The 15749-nt window shown below is 36.6% G+C and overlaps 1 protein-coding gene and 1 long non-coding RNA gene across 2 annotated transcripts; both read left to right on the top strand.

The window, feature by feature from the left end:
* The first annotated feature begins 429 nt into the window (after nucleotides 1-429).
* Nucleotides 430-6542, top strand: LOC145771892 (uncharacterized). The gene has a single exon (XM_082583646.1). It carries the CDS (start codon nucleotides 3635-3637, stop codon nucleotides 5138-5140), a length of 1506 nt encoding a protein of 501 aa, XP_082439772.1. The 5' UTR covers nucleotides 430-3634; the 3' UTR covers nucleotides 5141-6542.
* A 75-nt stretch (nucleotides 6543-6617) lies between these two features.
* On the top strand, nucleotides 6618-9193 carry LOC145771893 (uncharacterized). Its single transcript, XR_014289261.1, has 3 exons — nucleotides 6618-7031; nucleotides 8145-8244; nucleotides 8847-9193. It is a non-coding gene; the product is annotated as an uncharacterized LOC145771893 (long non-coding RNA).
* The last annotated feature ends 6556 nt before the right edge of the window (nucleotides 9194-15749 follow it).

Below are 15749 nucleotides of genomic sequence, written 5' to 3' on the forward strand. Positions count from 1 at the left end.
ACCATAGCCTATATTCAAGTGGGTGGTAGGCTTGAGTGAAAAGTAACTTAGTTTTTCGTCAAATAACAAGCAAAGTCGCACCAATATGCTTCCAACTTGTAGCAAGGGTGCATACTGCATATGTTCTGTAGAAATGTATTCATATCAACAGTGGGAGAGCGTTGTCTTACACGTACTCGCCACACGACCTATTCATTTCAAGCTGGTTTTTTTTTCGCTGAGACTTTTCGGTCATTTGTCCGAAATGACTTGAAAAAATTCGGTCATTTTTTTGATGAAAATATTTCCTTTGAAGTAGCTGATACAAACGAAAATTTGCACTTCCTGACTAGCTACAACATTAAGTTTCGCTGAGAAACGTTGTCGTGTTTTATCTGAGAAAAGTTAGAACAGACAAACGTTACTTCCAGTCTTCAAAATTAACATATTTTTACTTTTGCAAAAACATTGTCGAGGCCAAACGGCAAAGTTGAAATTGCCTCGGCAATTGCATGTGAACGTTTATACGTTTATTACGAAAAAATTGTACCAAAACATGTAAAGCGAAAAATATACTAGAGTAGTCTATCACGACCGCACTGTTTGATTTGTTGTGATGTAATAATACCAAAACTAGCGATAAAGCGAGCAACATGATACGCACGCTGTTACAGTATCATAATAAACGTTATATAACTCACGGGGTAAAAGTAAGTTAATTTTGGGTTGATTCAATGTTCGAGGCAACACAAATCGATTTAATTTTCCCGGCAGGTTATATTGCGTAACAACAGTACCCAATAAGAATTTTACGTTTGTTTTACATTAATTCGACATCTACTGACGTTGAATTATCATAAAATAACGTTAATTGCTCAACCAAGTACCGGTAACAAATTAATAGCTCCCCGCGAAAAGATTGCCTCGATTTACGTTTACACTAACATAATTTCGGCACAATTGAGATACTGCGAGCAACACAAAGTCGCGAGGTGCGATAAGGAGTAGATGCTTAGACTAATTTGACGTCTACTATCGTTGAATCAATGCAAATGGGATGATATTTTTATAAAAGATTCAATTCTCCCAGCTGGGCACGTGTCTAAGCGCCGGCAAAGTAGGAAGTAACCCAAATAAAACATCCAGCAATAGTAAGAGTCTGGTGTAGTCCAAGAAAATTATTTTTTTTTGTAATCTTTTGGTTCTTACAAGTGCTCTTGTGGCCTCAGCATTTTTATTGCCAACGCTAATGCGCCATTCACGCATCTGCATCGGCAATCACCTCGGCAAGTGCCGATTGCCCACGCTAATTTCAAAGACTGACTTCTGTATTTGCGTTATCACATATAATAAGACATTGGATCAACGTTTAAACACTAAGTCTACGTCTTGTATTTCCGATTGACAAGAAATTGTACAGTGGCGCAAGAAGCTTTTTTGCAATCACTGAAATCGATTTGAGCGCGTACATATTTTTTCGGACATTTTGACCGAATTGACTACATTTTTTTCGGACATTTTGCTAAAATATTGGTCAATGACCGAAAAAAAAAACTCAGATTCCAAGTAGAAGTAATTGCAAAGATAACAGATTAACTAAAGTTCAATCTGGCTGCAACTTGTGTTCAGGATGCATAGCAAATGTCCTGTGGAGATGTGCTAATATCAAGAGTAGTAGAGCATTTTCTCGCACCTCATCTCCACACGATCTATCGGCAAATAAACCGGCAATTTTGCCGAAGTAAACCTGGACTAACAACAAATAAATTCCGAACATACGTGTTGCGTATTAAAAAAAACAATATATTTTTCTGTTCAATATAATATTTTGTGTTAAAAGCATTGCCGGTTTAAGCAGCTTCACTCACGGAAGCCATGACACATTTTTCTGTTCAATAAACATTTTGTGTGAAAAGCATTGCCCTACCTGCCAAGCTGATATAATTTGCAGACTTTACTAGGAATAGCATCTAAATGACCGGCGCCACAGTGTGTGCGCTTATTTGACCGGCGCCTAACTGTCTGCACCTAAAAGATGTGCTCCCTCTGAAACTATTGTTGAACATGTGAAAAAATGTTAGGAAGCTTATGGACAATAAAACGTTGCGTAAGCAAAAAGTAATCTTTACCTCTCATGGTTGTGACACAAAGCTACGTGTAGAAAACATTTCTACAGAAGTCATATGTAGCCTGTAGATTGCAGGTTTTCCACCCCTGCATTTTATAAGACAGACATTTTTGCAATTTGAGCTTAAGACATGAACTTGCAGGCAAGATTTATCTTTTAGGTGTTATAGTTGATGAAGAGACACTTACTGTTAATATAATGCATTATTATCAAACGGTTTGAATGCATAGTTTCACTATGTTTGAATTTTTTTAATTGGCCAGTGTAACTTTACATCGTGTATCCAAATATTTACATTTTTACATGACTTTTATTACTTTCTGCTCATTGATACTGTTAAATAGTTGATGTGAAATCAAAGCCTCATTGTGTAGCGTTATGTCAAAAATTGCAGCAGTCACCAAGAAAATGTCACAGTAGTCAGTACATTTCAGTTTTCTTGGCAACCTTATTCTACTTAAGTGCTTCTTTAAGATTTAATCTGAAAACATTGTAAAGTTTTTTACTTTTTCATTATATATAAGCTATGAAAAATTATGTTATGTTAAACATTAGTCTGCTTTGTGTGTTCAACATTGCTTTGTATTAATGTTCTCCATTGGAGTAAACAAAAATCATCATAATCAAATTTGATTTTTTGGTAAAATTGTTGTATTTTTTAATAGAAACTTCCTTTAAAACTAAATGTTAGTACCTATAGATTTTTTCCTGCCCATTCTATTTTAACAATACAGTATCTTCTCAAAATCTGTCCTCTACAAATAATGCAGAAACTTGAGTTTTTATGAATTACAATCACTGCAGTAACATAATTACTTTACTTGTGCAAAGAACTACGGTTCTTATACTTGTCACTCGCTTGTTACCGTATTTGTCACTTGTGTGATACATGTACACTGTACAGTTATGCATACCATTAATGCAAAGTTAGCTTCAAGTACAAGCTAGTTTCTAAGTTTAAATTACACTTTGCAAAACTAATCACCTACCTTACATTGAAGTTAGATGCTTGCATTAAATTATCTTTCAGTATTTGTTAAGAAGACAAATCTTACATTTTATTGCGTTTTAACTAAAAGGGGTGGATTATGGATAATGCTGAGTTTTTTTATTGTGATTCATTTTTTCGGTCAATCAGTTTGCATTCATTTGTCAAATATAATTTGCATTTTTAACGGCGTTACTAGACATTGTTTATTATTATATATACTGACTATATTACCACTGTAGTGTATAAGGTACCGGTACCAAATGTTTAAAACTTTGAAAACTTGACTAAAGTTATCTGAGTTTCGATAAAAAATGTTGTTAGCATAATCCAATGATTGATTGTCATTGTAGCTCAATGGTATTGATGTTAAGTGCTTATTTTTAATCGCATATTTTTCCGTTGGAATTGGTGTGTACTGTCTGTATATAGGCCTACTGTTATATATATGTACTTACTTTTCCAGGCTTCACTGCAAGTGAGAAGTGATTAGGTACATCTTACTAGGGCACTTGCTTGAAAGCTATATTTAGTTTGAAATGAATGTCTTAAACAGTATCACAAACACCGAAAATGGAAATTCAATTCTTATTGGGCAGTTGATATTGGATGAGTTGAAATGTATTCGTAAAGAATTAAAGGAAGAAATAAGAAAATTAGGAGATAAATTTCAAGAGTTTATTGCTATTAGGAATAGCTTAGAAACTACAGCAATAAATCATAATCGACACAACGATGGAATGAAATGCCAGGAAAGTAAACAAGAATCTCAAATCAACAACAAAAAAGCATTTAATGGCATATCTCGACCTGCAGACAGTGAATATGAAAAGAACTCCTTTGCTCAAGATGCCTTTGATGTATCAAAATGTTTCGACAACATTAAAGTTCCTAATTTGTTCGATGCTCAGAAAGTAATTGCAGGAAATTATCCCTTAAAATTAATGGCAGAATCAAATACTGATTTGACCATTCTTCCAGAAGCAAAAGTTGTGCCCAATGAAGAAGGGATTGGTGCTACTGCAGCTAAAGAAGACAGCTCAAGTGATGCAGATGCATGTGCCGGTAAACCACAAAATATTCAAAGAAAGCCATTGTGTGGAAGGAAACTGAGAAAATCTCAACCAAAAAAACATAAGTACACACCATCTTATTCGATGCGAGATTATGGGAATGATTTTGAAAGTTTAAACAACAACAAAAGTACTGAAAGTGAATTAAAAAGATCAGATAGTGATATGGAACAGGAAGCCACGTCGGATTTTCAAGAATGGCATAAACTAGTGAAAGCTCACAAATTCAATTATCAATGCAAAATATGTGGCCGCTATTTCAGTCAGCATGGTAGCTTAAGAAGACATCTTCGGATACACACGGGAGAAAAGCCGTACAAATGCAAACTTTGTTTTAAGCGGTTTATACGTAATGATGACTTGCGTTTACACACTAAGAAAGTGCATTTACCTCAAACAGTTGAAGAAAATTCAGGTGCATTTGGAAAAATGGTGGGGAGCCCTGCGTCAAAATCTGAGCATCAGGCGCTACAATCGTCTCTGTTGCTGTCTTCTGTTGCTGCTACTGCGCCAAGTCACCCTTCGGATGCTTCCATGGCTTTGTTGGCTGGTTCTGTGACTGACAGCACAGACGGTTCAATGTTCGCACAAAATATGGAGAGGCAAAACTTCTTGCAACACGGGAATATGTCAGTGCTGGAAAACTATCCTGTGATACCTGATCATGTGAGAGACGCACTGAAAACTCGTAACGGAAAGAAGATCTACAAGTGTGACGTGTGCGGCAAATCCTTCATTTATACCAGCCAGTCTTATAGGCGGCACATGATGATACACACGGGCGAACGCCCATTTACTTGCGAGTATTGCAACAAAGGCTTCATACGAGCAGCAAACCTGAGACTGCATATCCGTACACATACCGGCGAAAAACCTTTCCAATGCACTTATTGTAATGAATCGTTTCGACTACGTCCAAGACTAACGAAACATTTGCAGTCCCATATGGAATTCACTTTCGATAACGAATAACTTGTGCTAACGCTATGTGCTTGATATCAATGCCTTTGTTTAAATTGTACAGTTATTTTCCTTTTGCACGATTTGTAAAATCTACTTTAGTAACTCAAAATCTCAGTCATTGAAGGTACAATTAGTATCATATTATGGACAAGATATTTATGATGCATGTCATGTGGCATATATAAATTGCATTTGTCTTAAGGTCTCCTATTTCGTTTTTATTCCATTCTTAAACTGTATTACATTTAGAGGATGCTCAGTTGCTCACTTTCAAGGAACAAACTGCATTAGACTGATACATGCCCAACCAGCAAATCAGTCCATTTTTACATTGATTTAGCAGACAAATACCAGAATCAATTATATTGATTAAACAAAAAATTCTGATTTTTTAACTGGGTGATGTCAATGCCAAGCTTTGCATAGCTTGCATCTATTGTTTTATTTGTTTTTTATGTAATCCAATTTTTAACACGCCCCTACGAACGATACCCATTTATTGTTGCAGCAAATTCCAAATATTTTGTGTCTTGTTTGAGCATGAGTTGATAAGTTGTTTGACGTTTAAGCAGTTTTACAAAACAATAGCTGTTTTTGAATTTCAGGAACTTATAATATTTGTGAAGCATTTCAGTGGGAATTAGCTACGTTGTATTTTGTACTGTAATGTAAAAATTAAATATGTGTGCAAGTTTTTATGTACTTTATCGCCTGTATTTATACATTCATATTAATTGCAATTTTTGTGTTATCCAGAACAACTTAACCGACTGTAATACCTGTATGTCAGGCAATTGCTGCATTTTTATTTTCTCCCCTTTAAAAATGTGTAACTTGTATATTGTTTCCTCCTTGATCTTATTCTTAACAAGTAAAGTGATGGTGGCAATTATTATCTGGTTTAGTGTACTTATCAATATTCAGTTGCCAATTGATTGTGAGTAAACTTACCTGCAATTCTTGTGCTCATAAAGAGTCTCTGCACTCTCCAACAAGTATTGGTTTATGTGATTTGTATGAACCTATCTGTGCTTTCTGATGAGTGGGGCATGTTTTATTTTGCATAACATGTTGTAGGCTTCTCTGGGTACTAGTGGGTAGTGAGGTCATATCAAAATACGAGTTTTTTTCTGGTTAACTTTACAAAAAAGGATTTTTTCATGTGGTTCCTCTGTCAAAATTTTGGAAGTAATGCTTGGTAGAGTGACACAATTATGGAATATTATTCTGCCAAAATATGTTTGTTTATGTGTACGCTCTGTTTCATTCGTCTGCAATGAAATTTTGTCAGCTATTGTGTGTTTTTAAAGACCGTTATCATATCTACTCTAAATGCTGGATGTCATATAACTGCTATTTCTTTTCGTACTTTATATTGTGACATTACCTTGGTTTTTGCTTTTCTTACAGATTTTACAGTGAGTGGTGTAGTTAGAATTTTTGGCAAAATATTCATCCATTTTGCAACATCCCTTTGATATGTTTGATGAGGCAAAACAGACTAAACGTTTTGGCATCGATATTGCATTTTCATGCCATTTGGAAGCACAAACAACGAAAGATTAAAAAAGGTCTCCTGCAGAGAGATCTATGGATTCAAAACGAGAGTGATCCATTTGGTAACAGTCGGAGTGGAGATTTCAGTTCAAAATCAAAGCACTCAAAAAGAAAACGAAACTGTGCTTTTGACATCAACACCGACTTTAAATAAAATTATAGCCGAAATAGACGTAACGCAAAACTAAACTTTTAAGAATAAAAATAGAAAATCGTCATCGACTTAAAGGAGGATTAGCATCCCGAAAGATGATGAACTTCGTCATCTCGTATTATGATGATTCTGATGGGTTAATTGATGATGAGATCATAGAAAGAGACTGCTTAATTGTAAATGTTCCAGGTAAGGCAAGATTATTGTTCTACATTATACGATTACTACACCACGACACTGCATATTAGATTGCTGTAACATACCGGAATGGCCCGTTTCAGTGAGTCCGATCCCTTAACGGGGGATTCTTTCATTTTTTTTTTAAATTATTGGGTGCCGTAGCCTAATTATCATTGCCGTTTTAGGGTTGGGGTTAGAGGTTAGGAACTCACCGAATCGGACTCACCGAATAGTAGCAGACTCGTAACATACGGTGACAAATACAAAGGTATTTTTCTTCAAAATGTGTGTGAGCACCGAACAAGATGGCGACTTGATGTTTATTATAAATGCAAATAATAATGCTTCTTTTTCAGCAACTGATATTGTACGTGTAGCTCTTGCGGGCTCTGCATACGTGTTTTTATAATTGGTTCTGGAATCCGTGTGGCCTTACAGGCTCATAATTTTTTCCTACGTTGTGTGCAAATCCCCTGGCTGGAATATCACAGAGCGCGTGGTTGGTCTCTTCCATTACGTTGCATTCACATGATTTTGCGTCTGTTGGTTTGTTGTGTGCCGGTCTGCTACTATTGGGAGAATCCGTTTCAGAAAATCCGATTCGGAGACAGCCTTTTTCGGAGAATTTGTAAAATTACCGCGGCATTATGTATATTGAAAGGAATTAGCTTACAATAGAGAAATGAATGAAATGACAATGATCACCCAATTTAAAAGTTAGTTTTAATAACCTTGCTTTCTATTGCTTAACATTAAGATTAAGGTGTTTTTATAGCCTACCTGATAATAGCATACGGTACTGTACTGTCATAAAGGAAACTGCTCGTAATTATGCAAACAAGTTACTTTTGTGTAAAATTTCATCTAAAAAATGAAATAAGACAATATATTTTAAACTCATTTAGATGCGGAGATAAAAGTAAGAGTAGTACTAGTCACTAGAAGTAAGAAACACTTTGACGCAAAACCCGAAAGGTTCATTGATGCTTCTTGCCTATAGTATGAAGGCTAATTTGTTTTTGACTTACAATATTGAAAAGCAAATAAACATTCTCTCTTTTCCGAGATTATGTCTTAGTTGTCATTGAAGTTGACCATTTAAGTGCTTGTATATGTTCACAGGTCGTCCGTCTCGTCAATCGAACGGTGAACGTCGGCCGGCCATCTTTCCGGTTCCAATGCGCCGGAATGTCCAGTCTGTGACCGGGTGATTCATGACCAAGTAAGTGACGTTGGTAAAAGTTCTTGAGATTTTTATACACATTTTCGTATACCGTATAAGCCAGGGGTTCCCAACCTTTTTTACACCGTGGCTCCCTGTGAAAATTTTGAAAAATCAATGGCCCCCCTATTTTTGATTATTATATTATTTTTGAAATAACCGGGAATTAAAGATCATTTCATGAAGATTTGGGCAAAATGTACTAGTATTTTTATTAAATTTTAATTTGTTTCTTTCGTTATATAGTGTTGGAATGGACTTAGAGATGATAAATTAAAAAAATTACTATTTTTTAAATTTATCCACGGCCTCTTTGAAAAAGGCTCATGGCCCACAGCCCACTAGGGAGCTGTGGCCCCCAGGTTGGGAACCCCTGGTATAGGCTATGCTCCAATGTAGGTAGAGATTTTCAATTTGAAAAGCAAGGGTCGACCTATAAGCTGCACGAGACAAGATTTTGTCTCCAACTCGATTGGTTTGCATGACTAATTGACTATTGATCGCTCACGCTTTCGATTTTATGCAACACAAAGCGTACCGTAGCCTGATCATAAAAAGTTTAACCGCTAACCAGGTTGAATGTGATCTTGCATTCCCTTTAGGTCAGAACCAACAATCACGCAGAGGTAGCTCACCGACGTCTCAAATGTGAGTTGGGCATGGAGCAGCCAACACTCTGGAAGTTGATTGACGGGTTCAAAGTGATTCAAAAATCAAGGGACATGGAGCAGTGAGCACGACCGCATGATAGCCGGCTATAGTCCGCCACAAAAGTTGCAAAAATATAGAGAAGCTGACGACTGCATCAAGAAACTTGTTCGCTTCGATGTGCATAGCAATGTTCCACCTCAGTTCATGTGGGACTTCCTATGTGGTATCAGCCATAATTTTTAAATGGATGCATGAACTGTTATTTTTTGTTTGTTTTACAAACTGTATGCAAAGTAACTAAAAGTTTGTGGGAAAAAAAATTTCGCTAATTTACGTTTTTTTTTTTTTTTATTTATTTGTTTTTTTTTCGCTTTTTATACTACTGTACTGTATTTCCAATCGTTTCATACATTTTTTCAAGTAACAACTGTTTTCATTTATCATAACAAAGAACTGCGAAAGAGTGTGTTGAATGATAGCTGCTGCATAACTCGTTATAAATTAGTTTGCTGCAGCTTTGACTAAGTTGTGTAAGTTAGAAGTGTCTCAGCGGTGACCTTAACCTCCTTTGTTGCCTGTCTCAATTTCTATTATTACTTAGTTTGTTGATTTTTTTCATTCCTGTTATTTCTTTCATTGCATTGTTCACATAGCCTATTATATGGGGTATTATGATGTTCTTTAAAGTCTAATAGGTGAATCTCCAGTCTTCTCTAGTCGACTGATAAAGGTTAACTTATCTTTAAAAAAGTTGAAAGTACCACACTAAATTGACAAATTCAAGTTTTTTTTTCAATTCAAATGTAATAACTTGAATTTGCGAATTTTAGTGTGATACGCTATCCTTTTTTGATTATGTTATCACACTACGCAATACGCATCCTTTTGGATCATCGGTGAAGTCAAAAGAAAATTTTAATGAAGTTTAGTGATTAATTTATATTTTGGTAACTTATCGATGTCTTGATTATTTCAGAATAAATATTTCAAAAAACTAAAAGTACAAATTTTGTTTCAACATTTCAATTTTTGACAGATTGCTGGTGCACAAAACACAATCGTTTTTTTTAAACAAACACAAAAAACGACTCAAACCTCTAATTACAATATCATCACTGGATGTAATTCATTAAACATTTTCATGTAATTGTAATTAAGACTTTTCCTTGTTTTATTTATCATCATCGTCCAAATTTGGTTTTGTCCCCACTAATGGGGGTGGCCTATTCAATATTCATTCCTTGCAGCAATTGCCTTCACTCCTATTCTCCATCTCGTTTTGTCCGTCGCATCGTCTTCCTGTAGTCCGACATTGTCTGTCTCATTCTTCACCTGTTTCTTCCATGTCCTTTTTGGACGTCCCCTTGTCCTATTTCTATCTACCTTCGAAGTTAATGCCTTTCGAAGAAAAATTTCTTCCTCCTTTTATGTCCATGCCATCCTACTCCGTTTGCCCTGGCAAGTTGTTCAATATTCTCCCTCATCTCAAGCATATCCATCAGTTCTTCAGTCTTTTTCTCCCTTCTGGTTCTTACTCCAGTCCACACATTTCTCTCACCATTGTCGTTTTCGTTCTTCTCAGAATGGCCAGTTCACTATATCTTAATTGTAATTTCAATTTTTTTTAGTCCAAATTACAATTTCGTTTGGTAAGTTGCACGCATGATGTCATTACTTAGCCGCTAGTTGGGGTTCACAAAGGGACTTTCTACATTGCAACCTAATCTTTAGGCCTAAGCTCTATTTGGTGTTTAATATCTCCCCGCGTATATATTTTTTTCGGGGATTTTGACCAAACTCACTTTAACTTTTTAGAACATTTTACTAAGAGCTTTTTGGTCAATGACCGAAAAAAAAACCTAGCCACAAAGTGATAACCGCAGAGCAAGAAAGGTTCCGTTTTCTTCACAGAGTATGCCCAAAAGGAAAGCACCACACGGCGTGTCCAACTGTGTTGAGAGAAATGAGGCATTGGACAAAGCACATTTTACAAAATAAATCTCTTTAATTTTTTATTAGATTGACCAGGCGATCCAACCAGTTTTGCTCCTAAGTCAAGGACATATTGTGCGTTTTTGAACATTTTCCCCGCAGCCATGCATGGTTGCAACTTGCAAGGGAGACATTCACTATTTTTTTTTAAAGTTTTTGTAGAGAGATCGCTTTGTTGTACCACAGACATACGAAATAAAATAGGCCTAACTTCAATAGGTTTATTATATTTTGTTTTTATCACACAAAGGAAATACAACATTATTAAAATAAAGTTTGAGAAGTTTTTTGACATCTTGTGTTCTCATCAGGAATTACTTTACATCTGCAATAACATAAAAGTGAAAATTAGAAGAAAGCCTAAATTAACTCCACTATTACCACTAGGCCTATAACTCCGGACGCAAACGATACTCCGGACTGAACAGCACAAACTCAACAAGTGGTACAACAAGAATGATTGCAAGTAGAGATGTAAAAAAACGGTTTTTTTTGTTTTTAAAAAAAACGAGCTCGTTTTTTTTGTTTTTTATCGTTTTTTTTTGTATTTTATTCGTTTTTTTTGTTTTTTTTACCTATTTTTACATTAAATGTCACAATATGCAGCAATTAGGGTAAATTCATTGCAATAGCGTCTCTTTCAACAAAAAAACAGTCTCATTACTCGTATAACTTCTTTCAAATGAGACAATATGTCTCTCAAGTCTCAACACACGAGCCATAAAGATTTCTCATCGTCTCAAATAGTAACACATATGGTTGGCACATCTTAAGTTTTGTCTGTAATTTGGTCCAGACGGTTGTTAAATGCAGTACCACACTCGTGTATAGTTTCGAAGCCACCTGGGATTTTGGTTAATGGGCATGTTACGTTAGGACCAGGTGGTCAGGGTCCTGTTTCTCTACTTCACAAAGGCACTTTTCAGCAGCACACCACACCTTTTCCAGTACAACGTCAAGATATTGTTCCAGTTGATGTGCATTTGGTGCAAACTTGATGAAAATCACACAAGCGGTTCTCGAGTTACAAGTGAAATAACCTTAGCCACTAGGTGGCTTTATAGATAAGGAGCAATAGAAAAACGGCCATATCTCAAGAACCGCTCAACATATTTAGATAATTTTTAGCTCCACCCCTATGTTTTTTGGGGTGGGCTATCTGTTTATGAACATTAAAACAAGTTTTGGCTACTAATTTTTGAGATAAAAAGAAATTAACCTCTTGTCGTTACGCACCAATAAAACCATGATGCGTAAATTTAAAAAAAAAAAAATTGGATAGAGGAAAGATTGATGACAAGTTTGGCAAAAGCAGTGTAGTGCTAAACTCCCAACTTTTAGCCCAAATCACATTTAAATGTAGTGAAAGATGGAAACATTTTGATGTTTTTTATTTTCCGTGAAGAGGTTCAATACTCCTTTATGATGTCATAGTCATGTTTGTTTTCCCTTAATTACACCATTGTGCTGTCAATGTCATAGACATGTTTAAAAGAAGTATGGTTGCACTTAATCCACCCAATTTGAACTAGTTTGCAGGACTCTGAGGCTTTAGCCCTTTTCTGTTTTTGCCAAACTTTTCGTCAATCTTTCCTCTGCCCAATAAAAAAAATTAAAGTTTGCATCATGGTTTTATTGGTGCGTAATGACAAGAGGTCAATTTCTTTTTATCTCAAAAAGCAGTAGGCCTAGTTCTCAAATAAAATAAGTTTTCATCTTTGATGTTTGTTTTGTATCCTGCATTGCGGGAATATGGGTAAAACTTTATACTTGTCAGGAAAAATATTATAAAGCATTTATTCACTATGTGAACACTGAGCAGTGCTGAAAAAACCCACTTTAAAGGGAAAATTTCTTCATTCAGGGTTGGTAGTTACTAGCAATAGTCAACATGGGTGGTGGGCATTTGAAAGGAACATTAACCTAAACCTTTTCTGACAAATGCACTAACTTTTGACAGCTAAAAATAGCAGTGATAAGATCTCTTGCATTATATGTCACAAATAATCTGCAAGAAGCATCAATGACGAAGTGTCCAAGATCTTACAACACACGAAAAGAATACTTCTGTTTCAATATTTATAAAGCATATACTGTACATCGTTGGTAAGCTATCAGTTACAAAACATATTGGCAATAGCTTGCATTAGTAAATTACCACGTCCACAAACAAGGTAAATGTGTGTAGGCTACTGAATACTGCCACCTTGTTTTGCCAAAATTTCCTCAACCCATTGAGTGTGTACAAGAATAACCAGTACCACAGTATACTAACATCATAGGCTAACTTCCATAAAAGGAAAAAGAAATTAACTCATCTACATTATGTCATGTATCAAATTGCATTAATTCAATGTTTGTCAGGTCTACTGCCACAAACATGCCTGAGAATGAAGAAAGCGAAACAATACGTAGGACTATGCAAAAACATATGCTGCCAAACACAAACACTTAGGAATTTCAGCACACCAATAAAACCATTTTCAGTAATTTAATGTTTTTCAAGAGCACTATAATGAAACTAAGCTGCAAATTGCAAAAAATTTGCAACTTTTCCAGAAAAATATGAAAAAAAACAAAAAACGAGTGTTTTTTTTGGCTCAAGTTTTTTTTGAAAAAAAACACGTTTTTTTTAAAAAAAAACGGTTCGTTTTTTTTGCATTTACATCTCTAATTGCAAGTAACTAGCACAGCTGGAAACAGATCACATGCGATGTAAAATACAAGCAAGCAAGAGTGGGAAATTACTAAGCAGGCCTGCTTGGTCGCATCTCTCTACGTTGCGCTACTCAAGCGCGTGGCAGGTTCCAGCTGGGGAGCGAGGGCTGACACTTTGCCCGTGTCTACTCTTCAGCAGAGTATTGTGCACCTGTGACACTGCCACAATATCGACTCGGCCATCAACAGTGACCAGATGCTTGTGTCCCGCACCATTGGACAATCTGCCTATTCTTGCTGGCTTCCAACTTCCTGAGTTTCGCCGCGAAAAGGCCACTCTGTCTCTCAGTCAACTGACATTGGAGCCCAACTACTTTCTCCACTCCAAGGTCTCTGCTCCCTCAAACGAGCACCCCATCGACGGAAATCAAGACACCCATTTGTGGCAGCCGCTTAACGAAGCTGACGTACAAGACATCTGTGCGGCTAATGGGCGGACAATAAATGGAAGTCAAGCACCACCATACTCCACTAATTCATCCCCGATGCCGACACCCGGCCTGACGCTACCAAGACGGGCGTGGGTGCAAACCTCAACCGTCTCCTTACGGGCGTCGGGATTTTTGTTCAACCATGCACCAATGAGGAATGACCTGTTTCTCATCTTGTGAGTGTGGTGCTCAGGGCCGTTGACAAGATTTCTCCGGCCCGGTACCAATTTATTTTCGGGCCCCCTTCATCGACAAAGTTATGAATATAAAGGTTGTGTAGGCCTACAAACTTTTATGGATGTCGTTTAAGCATGGTCATTTAACAAATCTTGCGCGATCTTAAAATGTCTTGAACCGCAAAACTTACTATCTCTACCTAGCACTTGCTTTTTTGAACTTTTATTTGTCACATAGCGCTAGAGTATTAGCCTACTTCCCGATTCCATTGATGTTTTACTGGTCATTTTAGGCTCACCAGAAGAGAATTTACAGCACTATGCAGACAGTCAGAAAGTTTTTAATTTGATTTGGGAAAGGTGTTTGGGCCTAAGTCAAACATTTGCTGATTGCTGCAATCTGAAAAACGGTTTTGGTCTAATTTTTAGTGCAGAAATAGGGATAGTAATCTTCTTATCTATGCCTGTTCAGTTATTGAGTTTGAACAAATATTAGCCGGTTTATTTTGAAATTCGTGTTGCGGGTAATCTTCGTGGTTAGGGAAATCACTATAGCCTACTAGACTAAATTCTTATTTTACTGTTTGGTGGCTATATTTTATCACCAGGAAGCTGAAGTGGGCCCGGTAACTCTGATGGCAATTCCTTTGGATCTGATTATATTAAGATCTTGATAATGTTTGAAATCGCGTGGATTTTTTTAAATTTGGGCCCCTTAAATATTCCGGGTCCAAAAGTAGGCTACCACCTAAACCCTGGTGGTGCTGAGGAACAGACCGCAGACCACATCATCAACGACTTCAACATCTTCAGCCCCTATGTCCCCGTCTTCAGCCCGCCTAATAGAGTGCCGAGTGGAAGGTCTGCGTGTGTTGGATGATGAAACCAAAAACTGGCTGCTCTCTGGTAGCCTTCCAGTGTAGTGCGAAAACATCGTGAATCTAGGATGGTAAAAGGACAAACCCTCGGCCCTAGATGCTTCTACGGTGACGACCAAGGAAAAACACAAGAAGAAAAATCTTGTATGCTCAGAAACATATAGCCTAATGACATTCCATGCATTCTCAAATAATCTCTCTCGCCCCTTTCTCATCCACAAAATATTGCAATTTTCCGACATAATTACAATAAACTATTATTGGCGAACGTCAACTTAAAGTCGCAGTGCGACGTTATCCCATTTTTTTAATTTAAATTATTTTTTGTTATGAAAAAATCACGATCAACCTTTATTTATGGGTTATCCCTTATTTGAGTAGGCTACGGTAGTTGGAAGAAACCAGCACAAAATTGAGCACATCCAGAAACTTTGTAAAACACAGCTGTGTTAACGTGAAGGATGAATTAACTGACGCCTTGATTTCGATATAGGCCTACTTAGGTCAAGTCCGGTTCGAGGTTAGTGGTAGACAAGCGCAGTGGCGTGCGCAGAAATTTTCAAAAATTCATAAGACCATTCTAATCGTAACCAATGTATAGTTCACTGCTGAAACAAAAGTGAGCCTATGACAGGTGACAGGTCACTAAATGTAGGCCT

The sequence above is a fragment of the Aplidium turbinatum genome, chromosome 6 (assembly GCF_918807975.1).
Source record: "Aplidium turbinatum chromosome 6, kaAplTurb1.1, whole genome shotgun sequence".
Lineage (NCBI taxonomy): Eukaryota > Metazoa > Chordata > Ascidiacea > Aplousobranchia > Polyclinidae > Aplidium > Aplidium turbinatum.

What these genes read in the sequence shown, in the direction of transcription:
- LOC145771892 (XM_082583646.1), top strand. Translation starts at nt 3,635, where the DNA reads ATGAATGTCTTAAACAGTATCACAAACACCGAAAATGGAAATTCAATT.